This window comes from Emydura macquarii, unplaced genomic scaffold (assembly GCF_026122565.2).
Source record: "Emydura macquarii macquarii isolate MOO-44397 ecotype Brisbane River unplaced genomic scaffold, CSIRO-AGI_Emac_v2 contig_480, whole genome shotgun sequence".
Lineage (NCBI taxonomy): Eukaryota > Metazoa > Chordata > Testudines > Chelidae > Emydura > Emydura macquarii.
Genome location: NW_027130617.1, coordinates 3,011,818 through 3,031,290, shown reverse-complemented (window position 1 = coordinate 3,031,290; position 19,473 = coordinate 3,011,818). Strand labels below are relative to the sequence as shown.

At 35.4% G+C, this 19,473-nt stretch overlaps 1 protein-coding gene across 4 annotated transcripts in view; it reads left to right on the top strand.

The window, feature by feature from the left end:
- The window catches only part of NTNG1 (netrin G1), a 192,725-nt gene that overhangs the window by 124,430 nt on the left and 48,822 nt on the right, over positions 1 to 19,473 (top strand). For 3 of the 4 annotated variants that reach the window (XR_010918056.1, XM_067538345.1, XM_067538344.1), the window contains exon 5: positions 8,112 to 8,177. Coding sequence is in view for 3 of the 4 variants with exons in the window: in XM_067538345.1 (XP_067394446.1) it covers positions 8,112 to 8,177 (66 nt within the window). In the remaining variant the exon portion in view is untranslated. Of the gene's footprint in view, positions 1 to 8,111; positions 8,178 to 10,313; positions 10,374 to 14,998; positions 15,167 to 19,473 lie in introns of all 4 variants that reach the window. The other variant, XM_067538343.1, reaches the window with a different exon arrangement.

The following is a 19,473-nucleotide window of genomic DNA, read 5'->3' as shown; positions in this document are numbered from 1 at the left end:
TAATTAGTGTCATTTACCTATTAAAATGGACATCATTCTGTTTAACATCCTTTAGGAAATACAGAAGTTATTGGAAGTCTATGCGTTATCTTACATATATCTGGTAGAGATATCCTTTGAATGAGATGAGGCAGGGTTCAACAAATTTCCCTACACATGTGGAATGGATGAAGCATGAGTACACGAAGAGATGACTACACTGGTTAGCTGCTCCCTCTACATTCCTCCTCCTTCGCAGAGGTGTTGAGTAGCTGGCAGGGGGAGGGGGAAATGGCTGTTCAGTGGCACAGTTTTCTAAAGGCCTTTCCTATAGGATAGAAATAGCAGAATTGTCATTTACAATGGAGAGCCCATTGACTCTTCTTGGTCCTACTCCACTATGTAACTATGTTTTAACAAAATTACAGTCAGAACTTAAAAAACAAACATGATGAATTACTTGAGGCTGCTTTAATGGATTCTGCATGATTTCTTCTTTTGTCTATGCTAACACAATATTTGTGTTCATAGCGGTAGAACAGCTGGGGACAGGAAATTATTCTCAGGTGACACCGTTTTTTGCCTGCTAGAAAACAACGAACTGGTGTATTGGCTTTTGTATGCTTCAAGCTTTTCCCAGTTTAATATAAAAAAATTAACACAAAACATACAAAGAAAATGTCTCTGCAACAGATGTTCATGTAACACCCATAAGACTTAAGATCAAAGCATGCCCCAAAAAAAATCAATGATGTATATATTTATCTGCATGTACATATATGTATAATACTGTATTCTCTTTGATCTCAAAGCATCTCATATTAAAGCAGCACATCATTAAAGTTTAAACACAAAGAAAGAGTGGTCATTAAGTAAACATCCTTTCTGATCATCTACAAAAAAAATTAAACCAGAGCTTTCCCATTAAGGTCATTTGTACCTGCTGTTGTCTTTCAATTGACTACTAGGTTCTTTGATCATTGCCAGCATACTTGATTCCAGTGCTGGTCTTTACAGCATTTTTCAGCCATGGCTGAAAATATACTGGGCGAGACTGTTAGCAATTTATGAATCCCAAAACCATTTCATAATTACGTAAGCTTTTATTATTAGTTATGCCTTCATCCAATTTATAAATATTATACAAAATGTTACTCTGACTTACTTTAAATAATCTTTGTTTATCTTTGTGTAGGCAATGCTTCAAAATGTACTTTATTGTGACCAAATAGCAAAGTTATTAACTTGTATCTGTATGCCTTACTTTAAAAAAACCTTAATCTTCTATCAGATAACTTCTATCCTTATTCCTGTGGAGCATAATTTCACTAATTATGCTAAACAGTTTGTTATAAAGAGTATAATTAGATATGGGATAGGATTGACATGATGTGCAAATAGCTTTGTGTGGGTGATTATCACCTCTGAAGGCTGCTGTTGGCAGATGAGTCAGAGTTTAGTGACAGACCATATACTGAAGTGCAAGATGCAATCAAGATAATCAAGTTGTATTTTATGCTTTGTTTTGGGTTTGTTTTTTGTTTTTCTAATTGCCAATTTCAAATAAACAGAAATCTCTCTTGGAATGATAACCAATTAAAGCCGCAAAAGTAAAAAGTTGTATAGGCATGATTTTCATGCATTGGTTTCACAACCTTAAAATATCAGCTGGGTGGTTTTCAGGTTTGGCAACAGTCTCAGGATGAACATTTTGTTTTGTGGTCTCATATATGTTCATACGAATTTGTTTCCCAAGGTTTTTGATAAACACCTGAGTTCCAGTTCTCCCATTATTTACACCACTGTAAGTATAATGGTCCTGATATCCTGCATCACTGAAGTCAGTAGGAGTTTTTGTCATTAACTTTAGTGGTTGCAGGATTGAGCCTCTGTAGAGCCAAGTTCTGACCCTGAATAGAGACATGCAATTTCCATTAACTTAAGTAGGAAATTCACATGCATAACAAAGTGCAGAATTTGGCCCTTGTTTGTTAATCTTTCTCTATTATTATATGAGTTGATCTACTAGTGCATAAAGAAAAAGTTTCCCTCAGAGATCCATCATCCTGTCAAGAGTCCTCAGATGTTTTTCTCCTTGAAAACATTTGAAACTGGCTTGATATTGTATAGATGTTGCTTTTGACACAGCAACACCATATTCTAATTTAAATACAAATTTGAATTGTGAATAAAATAACAAGGTAAATCATCTTCTTAGCCAAGCATTATTAATCATAGTCATAACATCAAGGGAGGTACAGTATTTGTCCCCCCATCTCTGCCTTTGCTTTAATATTTCTAAAGCCCAAAAATAAGTTTCATTTGAATTACTCTTTAACTAATTAGGTTTTCTATAATATAAAAAATTTATTGTGCAAATAAAGCATTCTGATAGTACATTAATTTGAATTCCAGATCTGAATCTTAAAGTTCCATATGAAAAGAATTTGGGAGACTTTTATATCATTTACTCAGTAAGCCTCATCACAAATCTATTTCATATTTGTACAACCTACAGAACTTTCTGAAATTGAATGAGCAATGGAACTTAACTACCACTTACCCCTGAAAGAGAAAATTCCTATGTGGGGTGACAATAGGTTAGGAAAATGTACGTGCTATAATCATTATGAAAGGTAACTCCATAAGTTCTTCTTTTCACCAGAATCACCACCATAACAAATATGAATAGCCTGGCTTTACCCACCAGCTAGGTAAATACAGCCAATGGCACTTCAGTATTTTTTCATATTCACCATTTCAAAGATTAATCTTTATCACTTCTAGCTAATTTCAAAGCCAGCTTGTCAGAAAGATTCTTTTTGCAGCACTTTTTAACTGACTACACTATAGGAGGAATTGCTCTGTTGTCTTCAATTTAATTGTGAATGAGGTAGAAGCAATCAAATGATGAGACACTGGAGAAAGTATGAGAAAATCAACAAACATTTAATCTGTGTCACAACAGCTGTACAGTGCTGGCTGTTCTGACTGCAAAGCCTCAGAAAAATGTATAGATAAAAAGACTAAAAGAATATGAAATTTTTCTCCACCCCTTTATCTCCACCCCCACCTCATCCTCCTTTAAATATTCAGTGAATTCCTTAAAGTATACAAGAACAGTGAACTCTTGAGATCAGCTCTGTGACTTCTAAATCAGATCCTGATTAGAGAGAGAGGTCTTCTGCACCATAGTCTGATATACCAGGTCTTCAACACTAAACAGCCAGTTTCACCAGTTCTGTAGTGTAATAGACCAAAATAATTCTACTCCATAGTAAAAGATTCAGAGCTTTCCTCCTTCATGAAGTATTTAGATCAATCATGTATTCTTATTATGACATTCCTTTGGCTAACTAGAAAATGCCATCAAGCCTCTTGAGTTTGAAGAGACCCAGACAGTCTGCTTGTTAGAAACTTTGGATTTTTCTGATTTTATGAAAACTTTCCACATCTGGCTCATTGGGGCCCATTGAAACCACTTCTGCAGAAGAGTGCTCTCTTTTTCTATGAGAGAACAGCTGGCACCCAAGTCACTAATTCAATTCAAATTCTTCCAACAGTTGTAAAAGCTGTTATGGTTGAGGAGCTTCCAGGCCAAATAAAACAAGAATTTTCATCCTTCTAAGGAACAGGTATGAAATGTCCTACATTGCCCCCCAAAAAACCAACCAGTCCAGTTAGCACTGGTTAACATTTTTTTTTTTATTATTTTAAATTTTTGAATTTCTAAAAGAAGAGGGAGATTTTGACTACATTTTGTTTTGTTTTTTTTTTTTTTTTTTTTTGCTCAGTTCTATTTTGTAGTAAGCTATTAATTAACATGTGATAAAAAGCTGATTTCATCCCTAAGGTAAGCTTATTGCATGTAGTAGGCATACCCTGACTTGCAATAAGAAAAACAATGAGAAGGAAATGCTGTCCTTGTCATAGTTTACTCCGAGAGCGGTGATAAAATATCACCTGCTCTAATTATACCCCTTTATGCCAGCAATTCATATACAGATCTTCCACTGATGTAAATGGGCCTGGCATGTTGCTTCATTATTAACTATTTGCATTACAGTAGCACTTTGAAGCTCCAACTGAGAGTGTTAGGCACTCTACACACATGCTATAAGAGACAGGCCTTTAACTGAACAATTTACAGTCTACGTCAATGACAGGGCTAAGCCTAAATGATCAGGTTCTTTATTTCAACTTGGAATAATTTTAATGAAATTGGATTATGTTTATTGTAAGCCTTCATGCTTTTCTTACTTTTTAAATAAAGGCTGTTTAAAAGCTGAAGACTTTTAAACAAATTTTCTCCAATGACAAAATTCTTAATTTCTCAAACAGTTGTGTCACTGCTATTATGTACCAGCCAAATGATTAGTTTGCCCTGCCAACCTTCAGAGTGAACAACAGTCAAACTACTTTTTATTATTTTTATTAATAATTTTAAGCAAATGCAAACCGTGTATCAGGTGTCAGATTAAAGGGTCAAGAGACAGAAATACTCTGGCTAGGCAAAGAACGTGCACATGGAGCAGCAATATCCTCTTCCACAGACTTCATCAAAAACATTCCTCAGCATTATTATGAAAGGACAACACTCAGACTGAGAGCAGAGTTTAATTTCTGTCAACTCAGTGTTTGGCCCCTTGAGACAACCAATAAGGGTGATGCTTAATTTCTGCTGACTGTGGCAGTGGTTTTTGTGTTTCAGTCCATCCAGCTGGAATTGGGCTGAAACTATCAACTCATTTCACATAGACCTCCCAAACAAAGGCCCTACATACTGTGCCAGTTGGTCCAAATTCTGATTTTCCATGGCTATTTGACAGATATTCCCTCTGTTCCTTTAGCCCCCTTAACATAGGTCATTCTAACATGGTTATAAAAGAATCAAATGAAAAGAAAACCAATAGGGGAAGTCCCTATTGGCCTTAAAGTTTATGAGTCTAAGTGATTATACACTTGTTAAGTATCATGCAATAGTTTTCTCCTTTCTATCTGAGCAAGCAATTCCAGGAATGCACTGCCTATATCTAAATAGATTTGGGACAATATTAACCAGCAGTAGAGAAATCATTTTTTCAAGTTATATTTTAAATGGATTGTTTGCTAAGCCTCATGTCTCACATCCTTATATACTTAAAGGTGCCTACAGTACCTGCCTTTTTAAAGATCAAAATTTCATGGCCACCTTGTTAAGCCAACCTTTGTTCCTCCAGCATTCTCAGAACTGCTAATGTTAGGTCTTGTCTACACAAGAAAATTGACAGAGGTTAGCTATTGTGTAGTGACCTATTCTGGAATAACCCCTTTGTGGGCACTCTATTCTAGGATAAAAATAACTGTATTCTGGCTAAATTACTCAACCAGAGTAATTCTTTTGTAACAATGTGATTTTTTACTCCAGATTTAAAGTGGCCATATGGAGAGCTATACTGGAATATATCTATTCTGGTCAGTTTCCCCATGTAGACAAGGCCTGACTGATAGCAACTCAGGAAAAGAAAGATTTTCACAAATGTGTTGTAAATAAATGCCTGGCTATTAAATAACCTAGTAAAGGATTCTGACTAGTGTCTGTTCAAAGGCTAACACATCTGTTCCAGTATCTAGCTTTTACAGTATGAATGCAATGAGCTCCTTTGAGGACACACAATCTTTTCTACAATTGAGGTAAGAGAGAACCTAACTACACACGAAAATTTGTAATTATAGGAATGTGATCCTACTGCATACAGACAACATAACAGAAGGCTTCTGTAGGTTTCAGACCTTGATTTCTAGAATTAACCTCTACATTTCTAAACATACATAATATAAAGTAACTTTCAGTATCATGGAGTAAGACTGAAACACACTCAAGCCAGTCAAACCACACTTTTAACCTATGGATGTTAAAGGTCTGTACCAGATAATAAGGAGGACAGTTTATATTCTTTGTGGTACGAGTCAAAGGAGAATCTCCTAGAAGACAAGGAAAAATTTCTAAGCAGGAAAACTAATCAGTATGCATCTGGCAGTGCATTAGCTACATTACCAAATATCTCAGGGGCCCAGAAGGTCTATATATTTACCTGCACACATTAGGTGTATCTGCCTGTACACTGAGTAACCTCTAGGCATAACAAGAGTGTTCAAAATTACTTCAACCAGAAAAGATGATAAAAGTTATAGTACAAATATACATTTATTACTTTCCTGTGCTTCCCCTTAGCAAACTCATCTTATTGTAAATTAATTTGAAAGGTAATGAGAATTGAATTGCCTATGCTGGTTCATCCCTTATATAGGGTCCATAGTTTAAACAGGTTTTCTGAAACAAGCTTTCATGATCTACAATACTAACATCCTGTACTGCTATCAGCAAGATTGTGGAGAGAACTGTAAATTAGTTGATATCTCTTGTCACGTGATTCATAGTCTCATTCAGACACACTAAGAGAGAAAAAATAGGTCTCAAAGTAAGAATTTCTCTGGTTACTGTGATAAGGCATATATTATAGTGACAGGTAGGTAGGGTGGGTCTTAAGTGTGTTACAGAGCTTTAGCGAGACAAGGTGGGTAAGGTAATATCTGTTACTGGATCAACTTCTGTTGATGAGAGAGAGGCTTTCGAACTTACACAGAGCTCTTCCCAAACCTGAAAAAAGTACTTGGTGTGCCAGCTAAAACAAGGTGGAACAGATTGTTTAGCGTAAGTAGTTAACACACATTTCAAGGGACCATTCAAGCTGCTGGGGAGGGGGTGCATTGTTAGTGGGTTAGAGGATGTTGTAATAACCCATAAATCCAGTGTCTCTATTCAGTCCATGATTTTTAGAATCTAGCAAAGTTATGAATTTAAGCTCCCAGGATCATCTTTTGAAAGTGTTGTGCAGGTTTCCTTTGAGCCTTGTCAGAGCATGATGTCATTGTTTGTAATGCTTAGGCTATTTCAGCTGATGACCACCTTACTATTCTGTATTTTGGAGGGCATGTATCAAAAAGAGAGACATTCTGCTATTAGTAGTTCCTATCTGGATTATAAATTTAGTCCTTCTGCAAAGATTTTGATGGATATTACGCAGTGGCTAGGAGAGTACAAGGATCAGGTTTTAGCAGGGAAACAGATAAGATAGATCCCTATTCCCTTTATTCAGATCTCAATTTTTTTTTTATAACATACAAAGGCTATTTGCACAGTCCATTAACACCTTTAAGTTATTCAAACACAAGATCAGATAAAGTAATTTGTCCATTTGGGTTTGTTGGTCCTTTATCAGAGCCATCTGAGTCGATTCTCTAGAAAAAGGGAAGCTGTCTCACAAGTGCATACAATTCTAGTCACACTTTCATCAGGTATTATGGTGATCTTTCTGCTTCTGCAAAAATACAGGTTTTTGATATCTTTCACTCATGTAAGCTCCCTTTCCCATTGCCTGCTACCATGCCCTTTCTGTATGTGTGAACTGGTGGATCTGATGACAAAAGGGGGATTCACTTTTTATTGAAAAATCTGTGATATGGGAACCTACACCCAACTAGTTCAGCAATCTTTCCCTTTATCTTTTAAGAAAAATTTAATTTCCTTATTTATTTAAAAGAAATCAAGCTATGTAAAATATTGATGGGGGCAATGGGAAAAGGGATACGATACACAAAGTGAGAACAAAATAACTCACGCCCCTAATAAATGTAACTTGCTGATAGCAGAAGAATCACTTTGTGAAAGTAGTTGTAGATTTAAAGTCCCTAAAACAAGATGTTATGGTAAGAAATTACTGTATTTGTCTAATATTGTCATTTTATCTCAACACTAGGTTTAAAATAATAACATGAATAGAAATGTTCCTGCACTTTGTGATTAGTGTTAGAAATATATATATATTTTTTCCAGTATATATTCTGGACACAAGTTAATATCTAAAATAATGAAAGGTAAATTGCTATATACAGTATTTAATGTCCATTCAGTGTTTTGGGAATCATCAATTGCTTGTTCTTGTTCAATGTGGGAGTCACGTATTGTTCAAGTGCATCATAGACAAGTCCAGTAGCAGATGTTTGTGGTTTATGTCTTTGTCCATACACTTTGTTTAAAACAATTATCACAGATGTAAATAACAAATCCTGATTTTTCCTGATGCATGCAGATCCTCCAAAGTTTGATAGGATATGGCCGAATATTTCTTCCCTTGAGGTTTCTAAACCAAATCAAGGTAGGATTCTGTAAAATTCCTACTGGTCAAAAGTTACTTAAATTGCTTTAATAAAGTCCCACATGTTGGCAAAAAAAAAAACCAAAACAAAACAAAAACAAACAGCTCAGTTTTTTCTTGTTACTAAGTAATGGTATTGTCAAAAACAATCTATTGAGAATTTGCATAAATGAAACTTTACATTAAAAGCTTCTTCTAATTCATGGACTAGATGATTAAGATGGACTAGAAACACAACTGCAAAAAATATGAAAAGCAGGCACCAAAACTGTAAGCACTTTTATAGATTAAATATAAAGTGAGTCCCTGGAGAAGCCTGGATGTGTAGACATCACAGTTTGCATCATGAGAAAGTTTCAAGAATTTGAGTGCCCGAGATTTCCACTGTCTACATCACATCCATTTCTTAATGTCTCTCTTTCACTAACTGAACTGAATGTTATTCCCATTGGTATTCAGAGCTCAACTGCATAGTCCAAGATAGTTTTATGGACCTTGCAGAACCATAGTTTCCTGGAATTTCTTTTAACAATCTTACATACAGTATTTTCAGAATTTGGGTTTCCATCCATCTTTTTTCTTTTTTTTTTTTAAAGCAGATCCCAGGTCAGGTCACAGAAGAGATGTTTCTAAGTATTCTTCTTTGTGCTTTATAAGTTACATTTCCTCTAGCATTGACAGCCATCTCTCTGAATCCCTAGTGCAATACTTCTGCATATGAATTCCAATGACACAAAAAATTATTAGTGACAGACTGTGGCATGATGATTACTGCAGAAAGGGATAGAGTGATTTTTAAGAGTAATAAAATACAAAGTAAAATGCTATTCAATTTGAATTTGTGTTCATACTAGCTTTTATGCTTCAAATTTTGACAATCAGATGTATTCCTGTTCATTATTTAACAAGAAGTTCTCTTGCTTTCCCCAGCCTCCCCTGCATCCCACCCCACACCCTCAAAAATTGCAGAACTCTGGCATACAGCTTCCATGGTTATGCACAGGATGTTCTGTTTAAACTCCTAATGAATACAGATGGAGGAGGAAATGAGCAAAAGGAGGATCCAGGAAATAGCTGTTAAGCTAAACAAAATACATTAGCAATTTGTTGGGAAGTTAGATTGGAAGCACTTCAGTATTAATCTTTGATCATGATGATGAAATTGAGACTGCCCTAGATACACAAAGATTACTAACAGAAAGAATCGTCTAAATCATCTGGTCCATGTTATATTTTCCAAGTTTCTGCATGTGTTCCTTAAAGAAGACAAACAAATTGATCTCTGCTCTTCTGCCTTTTTTTTTTTTTTCTTAAGAATTAGCAGTGCATTTTAGTTTGTTATTCATACACATTATAAATCAAAGCATCCCCAATGAAATGACATAGCATTTCTAATGGATTTCATAGTTTAACAAATTATACTGCAAAGGATCTAAGACTTAACATCACTTCATAGTGCCTCTTGAGCAGTACAAGATTATGCATTGTTCCCACAAAAGAGAGATATTTTATTTAGCTTTTACATGTTAGGAGAGAACACAAAGCACAACAAAATTCAAATATTTTGTGGTTAGATTACTTGTTTGTAGTATATTGTTAGAGTTTAATATTTATCAGAATTAAGATCTTTGAGTCCAGTATTTGAAGTATAATATATACACAGTCTGACTACAGAATGATGCCTATATCTGCATGTTATGTATTATGCTCTTCTTTTTAGTACAATTAGAACAGAACATCTGTACCTAATTTGATAAAAATATACAGACCATGAGGCATATTGTATAGTCAGTAATTATGGATTTGGGAAGACACTCCCTAGGTCATAGTATAACATCTAAGCTAAAGCCAAATAAAAATGCAGATATGACTATTGAAACCTTCTCTCCTTCCTGTTTTTAAAAACCTTTCACATTATCATCTCCAATACCTTAATCATTGATAGTGTTTCACCCATTTTCACCTCAATATCAACTTTTCCTTTCAGAACAGTAAATAATAATTAAATATATTCAATTATGTTGAATTTTTCAAGCTAATTTCAAATTAAGTGACTAAAGTAATTCATTTTTAAGCTTTTTTGGTTCTTATATGATACCTTTCTAATTTACTGTTCATGTTTTTAAACCTATCCAGTTGCTCCCAAATTAGCTTTGTCAACTGTTTCTTCTGTTCAAGTTGCAAACCACAAGAGAGGTAGGAATTCTTGGATTCATACAGTGATTTCATAGTGTTATGTGTTGTGAGAACATTGCACTGTATGAATCTGGAATATCTGTGAAGTGTACCTATCAGTTTATTGATGAGGCATATTTATTGACAGCAATAGAAGCATTAAGTATCACAAACATAAGCCATAGCAAAGAGCAAAATAAATATGCTTTATAGACAATATCTGTTTGTATATAAAATAGTGGAGCATTTGTTTTTTGCAAGAAATAAATGTGACAGAATATTAGCAGTTCAGGTTGTTGTTTAGAAAACTAACATGTTAGCCTAACTCTTATCTTTGTCACTAATTTACATAGACTGTAAATGAGGAAACGTAAACTGATTAATTGAGGGCAGGCAATACGTAAACCATCTCTTGTTCATATCCTCTAGAATAAACCAAATACCATCTGATGTAATGATATGATATTCAAAAGTCTCCTATTGCACTGGAAGTATACCATACATCTCAATTGTGTGTTAATATAGCACAAACTCCAATTATAGGCATGCATTGGGTTACATATCAACTGATATGATTTCAATATTTTACAAACATAGTGGAATTATATTGGCATTTTGAAAGACTAGCAATATTGCATCGATGACTTGAATTGCAGCTAAATATCTGTCATTCACAGTCTGGTCTATCTGAGGACTTTTCCCCATTGTTTTCCTCATCATTTTATCTGTATGGTGTATGTACAAAAGATGTTTTGGTATTTCACATTTATTGTCAACACCTCATTATTCATGAAACACGAGTTACTAAGGCATAGGTTTATTAACAAAAATCTGAATTAAGTTTGACCCAGTTGATGAAACTGATGATAATGAGCTATACTGTTTATGAAACTGAAGCAGCTGATTTCTAAGGTTATAATGAAAATCTAATTTGTTTGTCTTTTACAAGTGTATAGAGGAGGAAGAGGGAGAGAGACTTGTCAGGAAATTAAAAAGAGACCAATTTTTTCAAAAAAAAATTCTCTTCTTGAATGAGTCTTATAGTCTTTTAATTGAAATACAGAACCAAGAGGTGTCTCAAGTATCACCTAAAGAATGTCTTTCTTTAAAAATGATAGTTCTCTCCATATTACCTCTACAACAGTTGTTCATGTGATAATTTCACTGGTGATGGTTCAAGGCTAAGCTGGAGCTAGCCTCCCTAGTGCAGCACTGTATCATGTCACACGTGTGAATGCATATCTGCATTTCCTCATAAATGAATGAGAGGTATTAAAACTAGAAGCAGAGAAGAATAAAATGATTGATGGTTGATATTACTTGATGCACTTCCTTTAAAGTGCAATTGTATCTTGATTTTACAATATCGAAGGGATTGGTTTGATAGAAAAGCACCTCTAAAGGGACAGCTGGTTCATCTATTTGCATCTTGATAAGGGATTTGACAATTCCTGATTCATCCAGAGAGATGGTCTTGACTATCTCTGCTCTCCTTTTCTTTACATTAAATATACCCGGCTATCTTAACCTTTCCTCTGAGGTTTTATTTTCCAAACCATTTACCATTTATTACTCAGCTTTAAACTCTCTCCAATCTGTATGTCTTCTCTGACATGTGGTACTCAAAACTGAAAACAGCATATGCCAATGTTGTAAGCAGTTCTCATATTTTTTTTCCATTTATACTTTAAGCACCCCACCTGTTGCCATCTTTTCCCCCTCTATATCAGTGATTGAATGGCGTTGCCTATGATGGAAAGTCTGCCTCGGCTACCCAACAGACCCGTGTGTCTAGGAAACTAAAGTTGTATTTCAGCCTATTCTGATTAGAAGGTGACAAAGTCATCCTCAGGTCTTTCTGTGTGAGGGTTAGGGCGATTCACTTGTTCCTACGCCAGGAAGGTGAGAAAGCCACTGCCGTGGTGATATTCATTATCTTTAGGCTTGGATGGATTAGTTTTTTATTAGTACATATCAATAAACATCAATGTCACTGTACACACGGACAAAATAATTTCCATTAATGATAATGGAAATGTACAGATAAGCAAAGACAGAAAAATGCTGCTTAAGAACTTATTGAAGTTTGAGGTAACGATATTTACTTTGTATATTTTGACATGTGATGTTGACAATTTGTTTTAATGTTTATAAAGTTTTAATTTTTTGAATCTCAATGTCTACTATTAATAAATTAATTATATAAATATATAATTTATATAATATATTATTATCTGACTCTTCCATTGTCTGACACCCATCCCCCATAATTTCCAACAAGTGAGAACATTTAAGTTGTTTAAAAAAGAAAAAATGCTTACAAATAAACACTGGTATCCATCAAAAATATATTCAAAAAATTGAGTTCTGCCAAGCCTATTTATCCTCCCACGTGGTATGATGTAGTATGCAGTTCTGTTGTTCTACTGGCCTGTGATAACTGCTAACATTACCAGTGGAGAAATTAGCTGATCCTCATTTACACAAAGAGCCCTTTACACTGTTTTCACAATGTAAGCCCATTTTACAGAGCCAGAGCAGTGTGAAAGGAAATTAGTGTAAATGAGAATCAAGCCCAAATGGCTACAGGGAAAGGCAGCATCCTCATTATTGTATTAGCAATTATCTTATTTAATCATAAGGAAGCAGTGGTTGTTACTTTCACTTTCCACCACAGCTAATCCTTAATTAACGACTTCACTGTGACTGAGGTTAATTTATAGCAGGGTAGTCAATTATTTTTTGTCAAGGTCCAAATTTCTTGATCAAGGTACAGACTCCAGAAAAAATAATAATAAAAAAACAATAACAACAGTAAGTAAAAAGATTTCAGGGTCCATTCAAAAATGTCTGGTGGATCAACCTGTTGACTACCCCTGATCTATATCAAGTAACATTTTATCAGTCTGAAATCAAAGTTCCCAAATCTTCACCTAATCATAATTTTGTAAACTATCAGGGCTTGTCTACACATACAGCACTGTAACACTTAGTGACAGCAGTGCTGGAACAATTTATATAATAAGGGTGCTAACAACCATTGAGCCAAACTGTAAACCCTGCATATAATGGAAATCCAGTCCAAGCCACAGGGCATGGCAGCAACCCCTCTGTTTATTGAAGATGCTACCTACGCTGATGACAGGAGAGCTTCTCCTGTCAGTGTAGGTACTCCACCTCCCGGAGGTGGCAGCTGTGTCGGGACCAGCCCTAACTCAGTTATTTCTCTCAGGCAATATAGAAGGTGATCACATTGTAAGAAAATAGTAGTGTCCATGTTAGTGTGGACAAGTATAAGACACAGTTTCATTTTTCCTTTAGTACTGATGAAACAAGTGCAAGTGCATGTAGTCGTCTACCAGGGTCTGCCTGTCTGAGTGTGTGTGAAAAAGGGCGAGAGAACTGAGTCACCCATAACTACAGGATGTGCTCCTTTAGTCCAAATCATATTTTGGACCAAGTTCTCTTACTACAATATAGTGAGTTTCTATGCAGCCTCGATTTTTCCTAGCTTTCGTAAGGGTTTATGCTATCTTATTGTATTGGAAGTTTACATCACAGAGTCATTCAGGTGAGTTTTGCGGTCATTTGTACCAAATTCTCTTGCTTCCTGTCTGCTCGCTAATAGATGTTAGCAGTAGTATAGTCAGATCTGAACATCCTTTTATTACCTAAAATCTGATCTTACACAACTGCTCTTTGGAAGTTGGCAAAGCAAGGTAAATTATTTCTTCCAAATCCATCTACAATATGACTTTGCAGTTTGGCCAGCTGGCTTGATTGCAAGCAGAATTCCAACTTCTGGTTATATTTTTTCTATACAATTATAGTTGCTAGAGTGGGCTACACTTTAGATGGCTATGGTAAGCATTCTTTCTATTCCACACCACTGGAAGAATTTTCCATGCAATTTTTCAAATGCTGAAAGTTTTGTCATAGGTATAAAGATAGGTTGGGTATTGACTCAAGATTGTAGTTTAACTGGCATGTAAATGGCACTCATCTCTGTTCCTTTCTGTTCTTATCAGTTAATTATTTTAGGAATGCTGGTCAAAATTTTCAAATTTGGGTGCATTAGGCACTTAAATGAAATAGCCTGATTTTCGTAGGTATTGAGCATACACAACTTTTATTGACTTAAGCAGGAGTTCTGCTTATTTAGCATTTCTAAGAATCAGGCTGGTTTATTTTGGTGCTTAATTATGGATTTAAATGCCTGAGTTTGAGCACCCAAATTTGACAATTTTCTCCATTGTATTTAACATTTTGTAAATTTTTTTTAAGTGTAAAAGTTTTGCACGTGTATTTTAATTATTTCCATCTCAAATGTGCAAAAGATATGCATTTGTAAACTGAGCCCACAAAAACACCCTTGAAAGGTTTACAACTGCAAATGCTTCATTTCCATCAAATCTACTGAGGACAAATGCTTTTGAGTGTCATGAATGTCTGATTGTTTTAACCTGCCTGAAACAGATGTCATGTTCATGCCAGTCAAACATATGTTGTTTTCCATGTGTTACATTGACTAATGTGTATGTGCTACCATTCATTTTCTATGCATAGTTCATTTTAACCGAGCATGTAATGTGCTTATACTCTGCTACTGTATACATTTTGTATACATTTCTGTTCTTCCTTGCAAGACTGTGAATGCTTCGGCCACTCCAACCGGTGCAGTTACATCGAGCTGCTAAATACAGTCATTTGCGTGAGCTGTAAACACAACACTAGAGGGCAGCACTGTGAGTTATGCAGGCTGGGCTACTTCAGAAATGCTTCTGCAGAGCTGGACGATGAAAATGTATGCATAGGTCAGTTTCATTATAATTCCGGCTTTTGTTCTTTGCCTTTTCAGCTATTGGGAGCTACTAGTGAGTTGACTAGCAATGTGCACCAACCGTGTGTATTTGCCAGCTGAACCAGAATGAGCTTTTTCAATAGCTAAGAGCATCATCTAATGCATTTGCCCCACTTTTAATTGTGGAGGTAGGGCTTTATTCTGAATGTCTATAAGAATAATATAAAGCAGCTGAAATCATTGGTAATCATTTTTTAAAGCTTTTCACAGGAGCCCTGGGATAAACTGATCATTCAGTGCTTCCATACACACAAAACCACTTGGGAGTTGCAAAATGTAAAGACTGAACCTTAAGTTATAGGCTCAGATCTTGCAGTGCGTGCAGACCTTGGAACTGCCGGGAGACCCCTAGGAGTGAATCTGAGGGCAAGACCACTACTTCTATTTGTAACAACATTTTTATACATCCATATTTCAGAAACCAACATACTGTGCCAAATTCTCTTTTCAGATACTAGGGTGTACATTCAGAGTTAACTCCCTACGCTTTTAATGTATGCGCTTGTACCTGAGAGCATACTTTTTCAAATAAGTCATATCCAACAAACTTAAAAAAAATAATCAATGGGCCATATCATGATATGCAAACGTTTCACAGACAATAATGCTTCAAACATAGATACTACAATATGATCTCATGAAAACTTCCAAGCAGCTAAAACCAGGAGAATGTCAGAACAGAATACACTTAATAAGAATGACATATGGGAGAGAATAAAAGAAATTTGTTAGAATGGAGCAATATGTAGTATCCTTACATTATCCCACACGCTGTTTAGTGAGAAAGAGGTTGGACTATCTAGATGAAAATTTAACATATAGTATATTGAAAGTATATGTTCATTCCATGGCCATTAATTAAATGGCCTAAAAAGCTTGTTCCAATTATAAACAAAGCTAGTGTGTTATATAATATTGCTCATAAATATGATCTTCATTACAGTCAATCATGGATTTCAGCTATAGCCAGTCACCCCTTCTACAAGGAGTGTGCGTTCTGTTATTAATCAGAGAGTAACCAAAGAGTTAAGATAGGATTGAAAAGGTAATATTCAGAAAGAGACTGGACCAGTTTTCATAGTAAGTCATGCTGCGACTTTTTTTAAAATTTATTGGAAAGATTCAGCCATAATCTATTTAGATTGTTATCATTTGTTCCAGTCTGCAACCTATCACTAATATATTTTTTATTTAATGAAAGAAAAATCAAGGCACATGCACACACGCATGCACTATATATCATGTGTCCTTTTTAACACTGGTTGATAACAGTGAAATAAAATGCCTTATTCCATTTGAAATTCATTAAGCTGAACTAATTTGAACTTCAGTATGACAACTAGCAAGTCAGAAGCTCACATTATCCTGTTAAATAAAATAAAAATATGCCACATATAGTACTGTTGAACAGAACTGTCTCTTCCTTGTAATTGTTTACTGTGGACAAGGGACATTATCTTTATGGCAACAGGATTGTGTACTTTAAACTGGCCAAAAGAAGCTAAGAGATTAGGAAAGATATCTAATAACTATTCTTTGGGGTTTGTTTGTTTTTTATAGACACATTCATTATGTTGTCACTTAATACACATTGAAATGCTGGGGGCGGGGGGATCAATAGTTATTGCAGTGTGGGCAGGAATGAGGTGATTAATAAAGCAGGACCCAAAAATAATTACTTTTAAAAATAATTTGCAAGCAGTACATTTAAAATTAGTTAGCAAAATGAACAACTGAGCATATTTCAGCATTTCACAGACTCAGCAGAAATAAAATTTTAAAAACTTTAATCAGGAAGATTAAAAATACACAAAATAAAAACACACAGTGAATTTCCTTCACACTCTAATGTAAGCAAAATTCTCATGGGCTGCTATGGGAATTGTACCATGTGAGATGACTGCAGGACAAAGCCCTAAAAAGGGCAAAATAGTACCTATCAGACAATGTCTCCCATTTTAAATAAAAAATATAATCCAAATATTTAACAGTTCCTCAGGTTTGTGGCTTATCACATAGCATACAAAATCTACATTTCCTGACTGATGCCCTGCCTCAGGAACAGTTCCTTAAAGTCACTGGATCTAAGGCCAGCTCGACACTAAAGATCTATAGCGCTGTAACTACGTCATTCAAAAGTGTGGAAAATCCACACCTCTGCCAACATAGTTAGACCAGCCTAACGCCCCCTGCAGACAGCACTATGTCAACAGGAGAGCTTCTCTCGCCAACTTAGCTACCACCTTGGGGAAGTGGATTAACTACGCCGACAGAAGAAGCTCTCCTGCCAGCGTAGAAGCATCTTCACTAAAGCGCTACAACTGCATTGGTGCAGCTCTAGCAATGTACGTTAAGACAAGCCCTTGTGCACATGCTGAAATACTTTCCTGAAAAGGGTTAGACATAAGCATGTGCTTGAGTGCTTGCCCGAATCGGGGCTCAGAGACTTGATCCTGCAAGCCACTGTGTACTCTCAACTTCCCTTGGTTTCAGTGACAGTTAAAGATACTCAACACATCCAAGACTCAAGCCTCCAATGTGTCTCACTCTATTGGAAATGCTCATTTGATTCCCCAGGGTCTGACAGCCACTCAGTGTTGTGGGTTTTAATCACACGTTTAGTACATCAGTTGACAAGCTAATAAAGCGATTTGCATTGATATTTCTGTATGGAAATCTTATTTTTACAGTGCAGTTGTTTTCCCCCTTTCCAAAATAGAGTGTTTAGGAAAATTAAAAATGTTTGTCTAAGCTAGTTTTATCAAGGGAAATATTTATTATTCTGACGAACTGGGTTACAGCCCACGAAAGTTTATGCCTACAGAAATTAAATTTATTAGTCTTTAAAGTGCTACAGGACTCTCATTGCTTTTATTTATTATTTACTTACACTATTCACATCAAGTAAAAAAATATACATGGTAAGCGGATGGATAAAAATGAGCTACATGATGTATATTAGTCAAGATTCAACTAAATGGAGGAAACATACGATGTGTTGCTTTTAGGTATTTTTATCATTGTCATTTCTGAAATACTGAGAATGTTTTTAGCTGTGAACTCAAATAAGAACATGTTATATGGCTGGCTTACATCTGATTTAACAAGCTCTTACCCTGAAGGAACAATAACAGTATTTAAAGAATTACATTTAAATATAATTTGTACAGACTCCTGCAATCCTGATAATACATTAGATCGCAGAGGCCATTGGCTACCTTGTACTGCATGTACATGGTAATTAGTTGTTTTATAATTACTGATGAAGCACTTGGCTGTTCTATATAAACTTCAAATACAAGTACCAGGTCTTTGAATCATCATGTAATTTACTCTGTGGTGTGACACCATAATTACATGAAAGTAACACATTTAATGTCATGTGAATGAATATTTTTAAACAAGAAGCTGTCAGCTACCTGAAACATGCAGCTTCATGCATAATACCATAGTGCACACATAATTATGTGGCTATAGCCAGAGCTCATTTCTTTTGCCTCAAACAGACACTGAAATAGTAAGTTTTTTTATAGCCTTCTCAAATAGGTGCCAATCCTGCAGGCATTAGGCACATGCTTAAACTTTGGACATGGGAGTAATCTTACAACCTCAATAACACTATGCAAATGCATGCAGTTAAGCACATGCCTCAGTGTTTGGGGTAATAATTTGTCAAGCTGCACTAATTATTTTTAGTGTGTTCTGTTGGTAATACCCCTTTAATTTATCTTACCACTTATCTAACAAGACTTGTCAAAACAGCAGTTTTAGAGAGAGGTTAGTCATAACAGCTTTTTTAACTGGTACTTATTGTCCCCTTTAGTCATAAAATAGATGCCCGATACGCTTTATCTGTGGATGTGATTCAAGGCAGTGGGCGTTCTTTCATTGACCTTGCAGTTAGGCTTTAATTTTGTGGGACAATATACCATATACATATAGTCTATTCCAGGCTTGACTCTTCTCCCACTAACACTGATGTAAAATGAGTGTATTGCCACTGTATTCAGTTGAGTTACTTTTAATTTAGTGAGAGGAGAATCAGGCCCTTTGCTAATAATTTACAGGGCTGTTAGCTTTGGACTTACACTCGTTAAAATAAACTTGCCTGCCTGTATTTAGTACCTCAGTTGTATGCCTGTTTACATAAAGGTTTTGAATGTCTGATTAACATCAGACTTGCCAGTTTTTTATACAGTACCCGCTGAGGCATAATGTTCCACAATGTTTTTTTTGGGTATATCAGTATTCAACTTAATG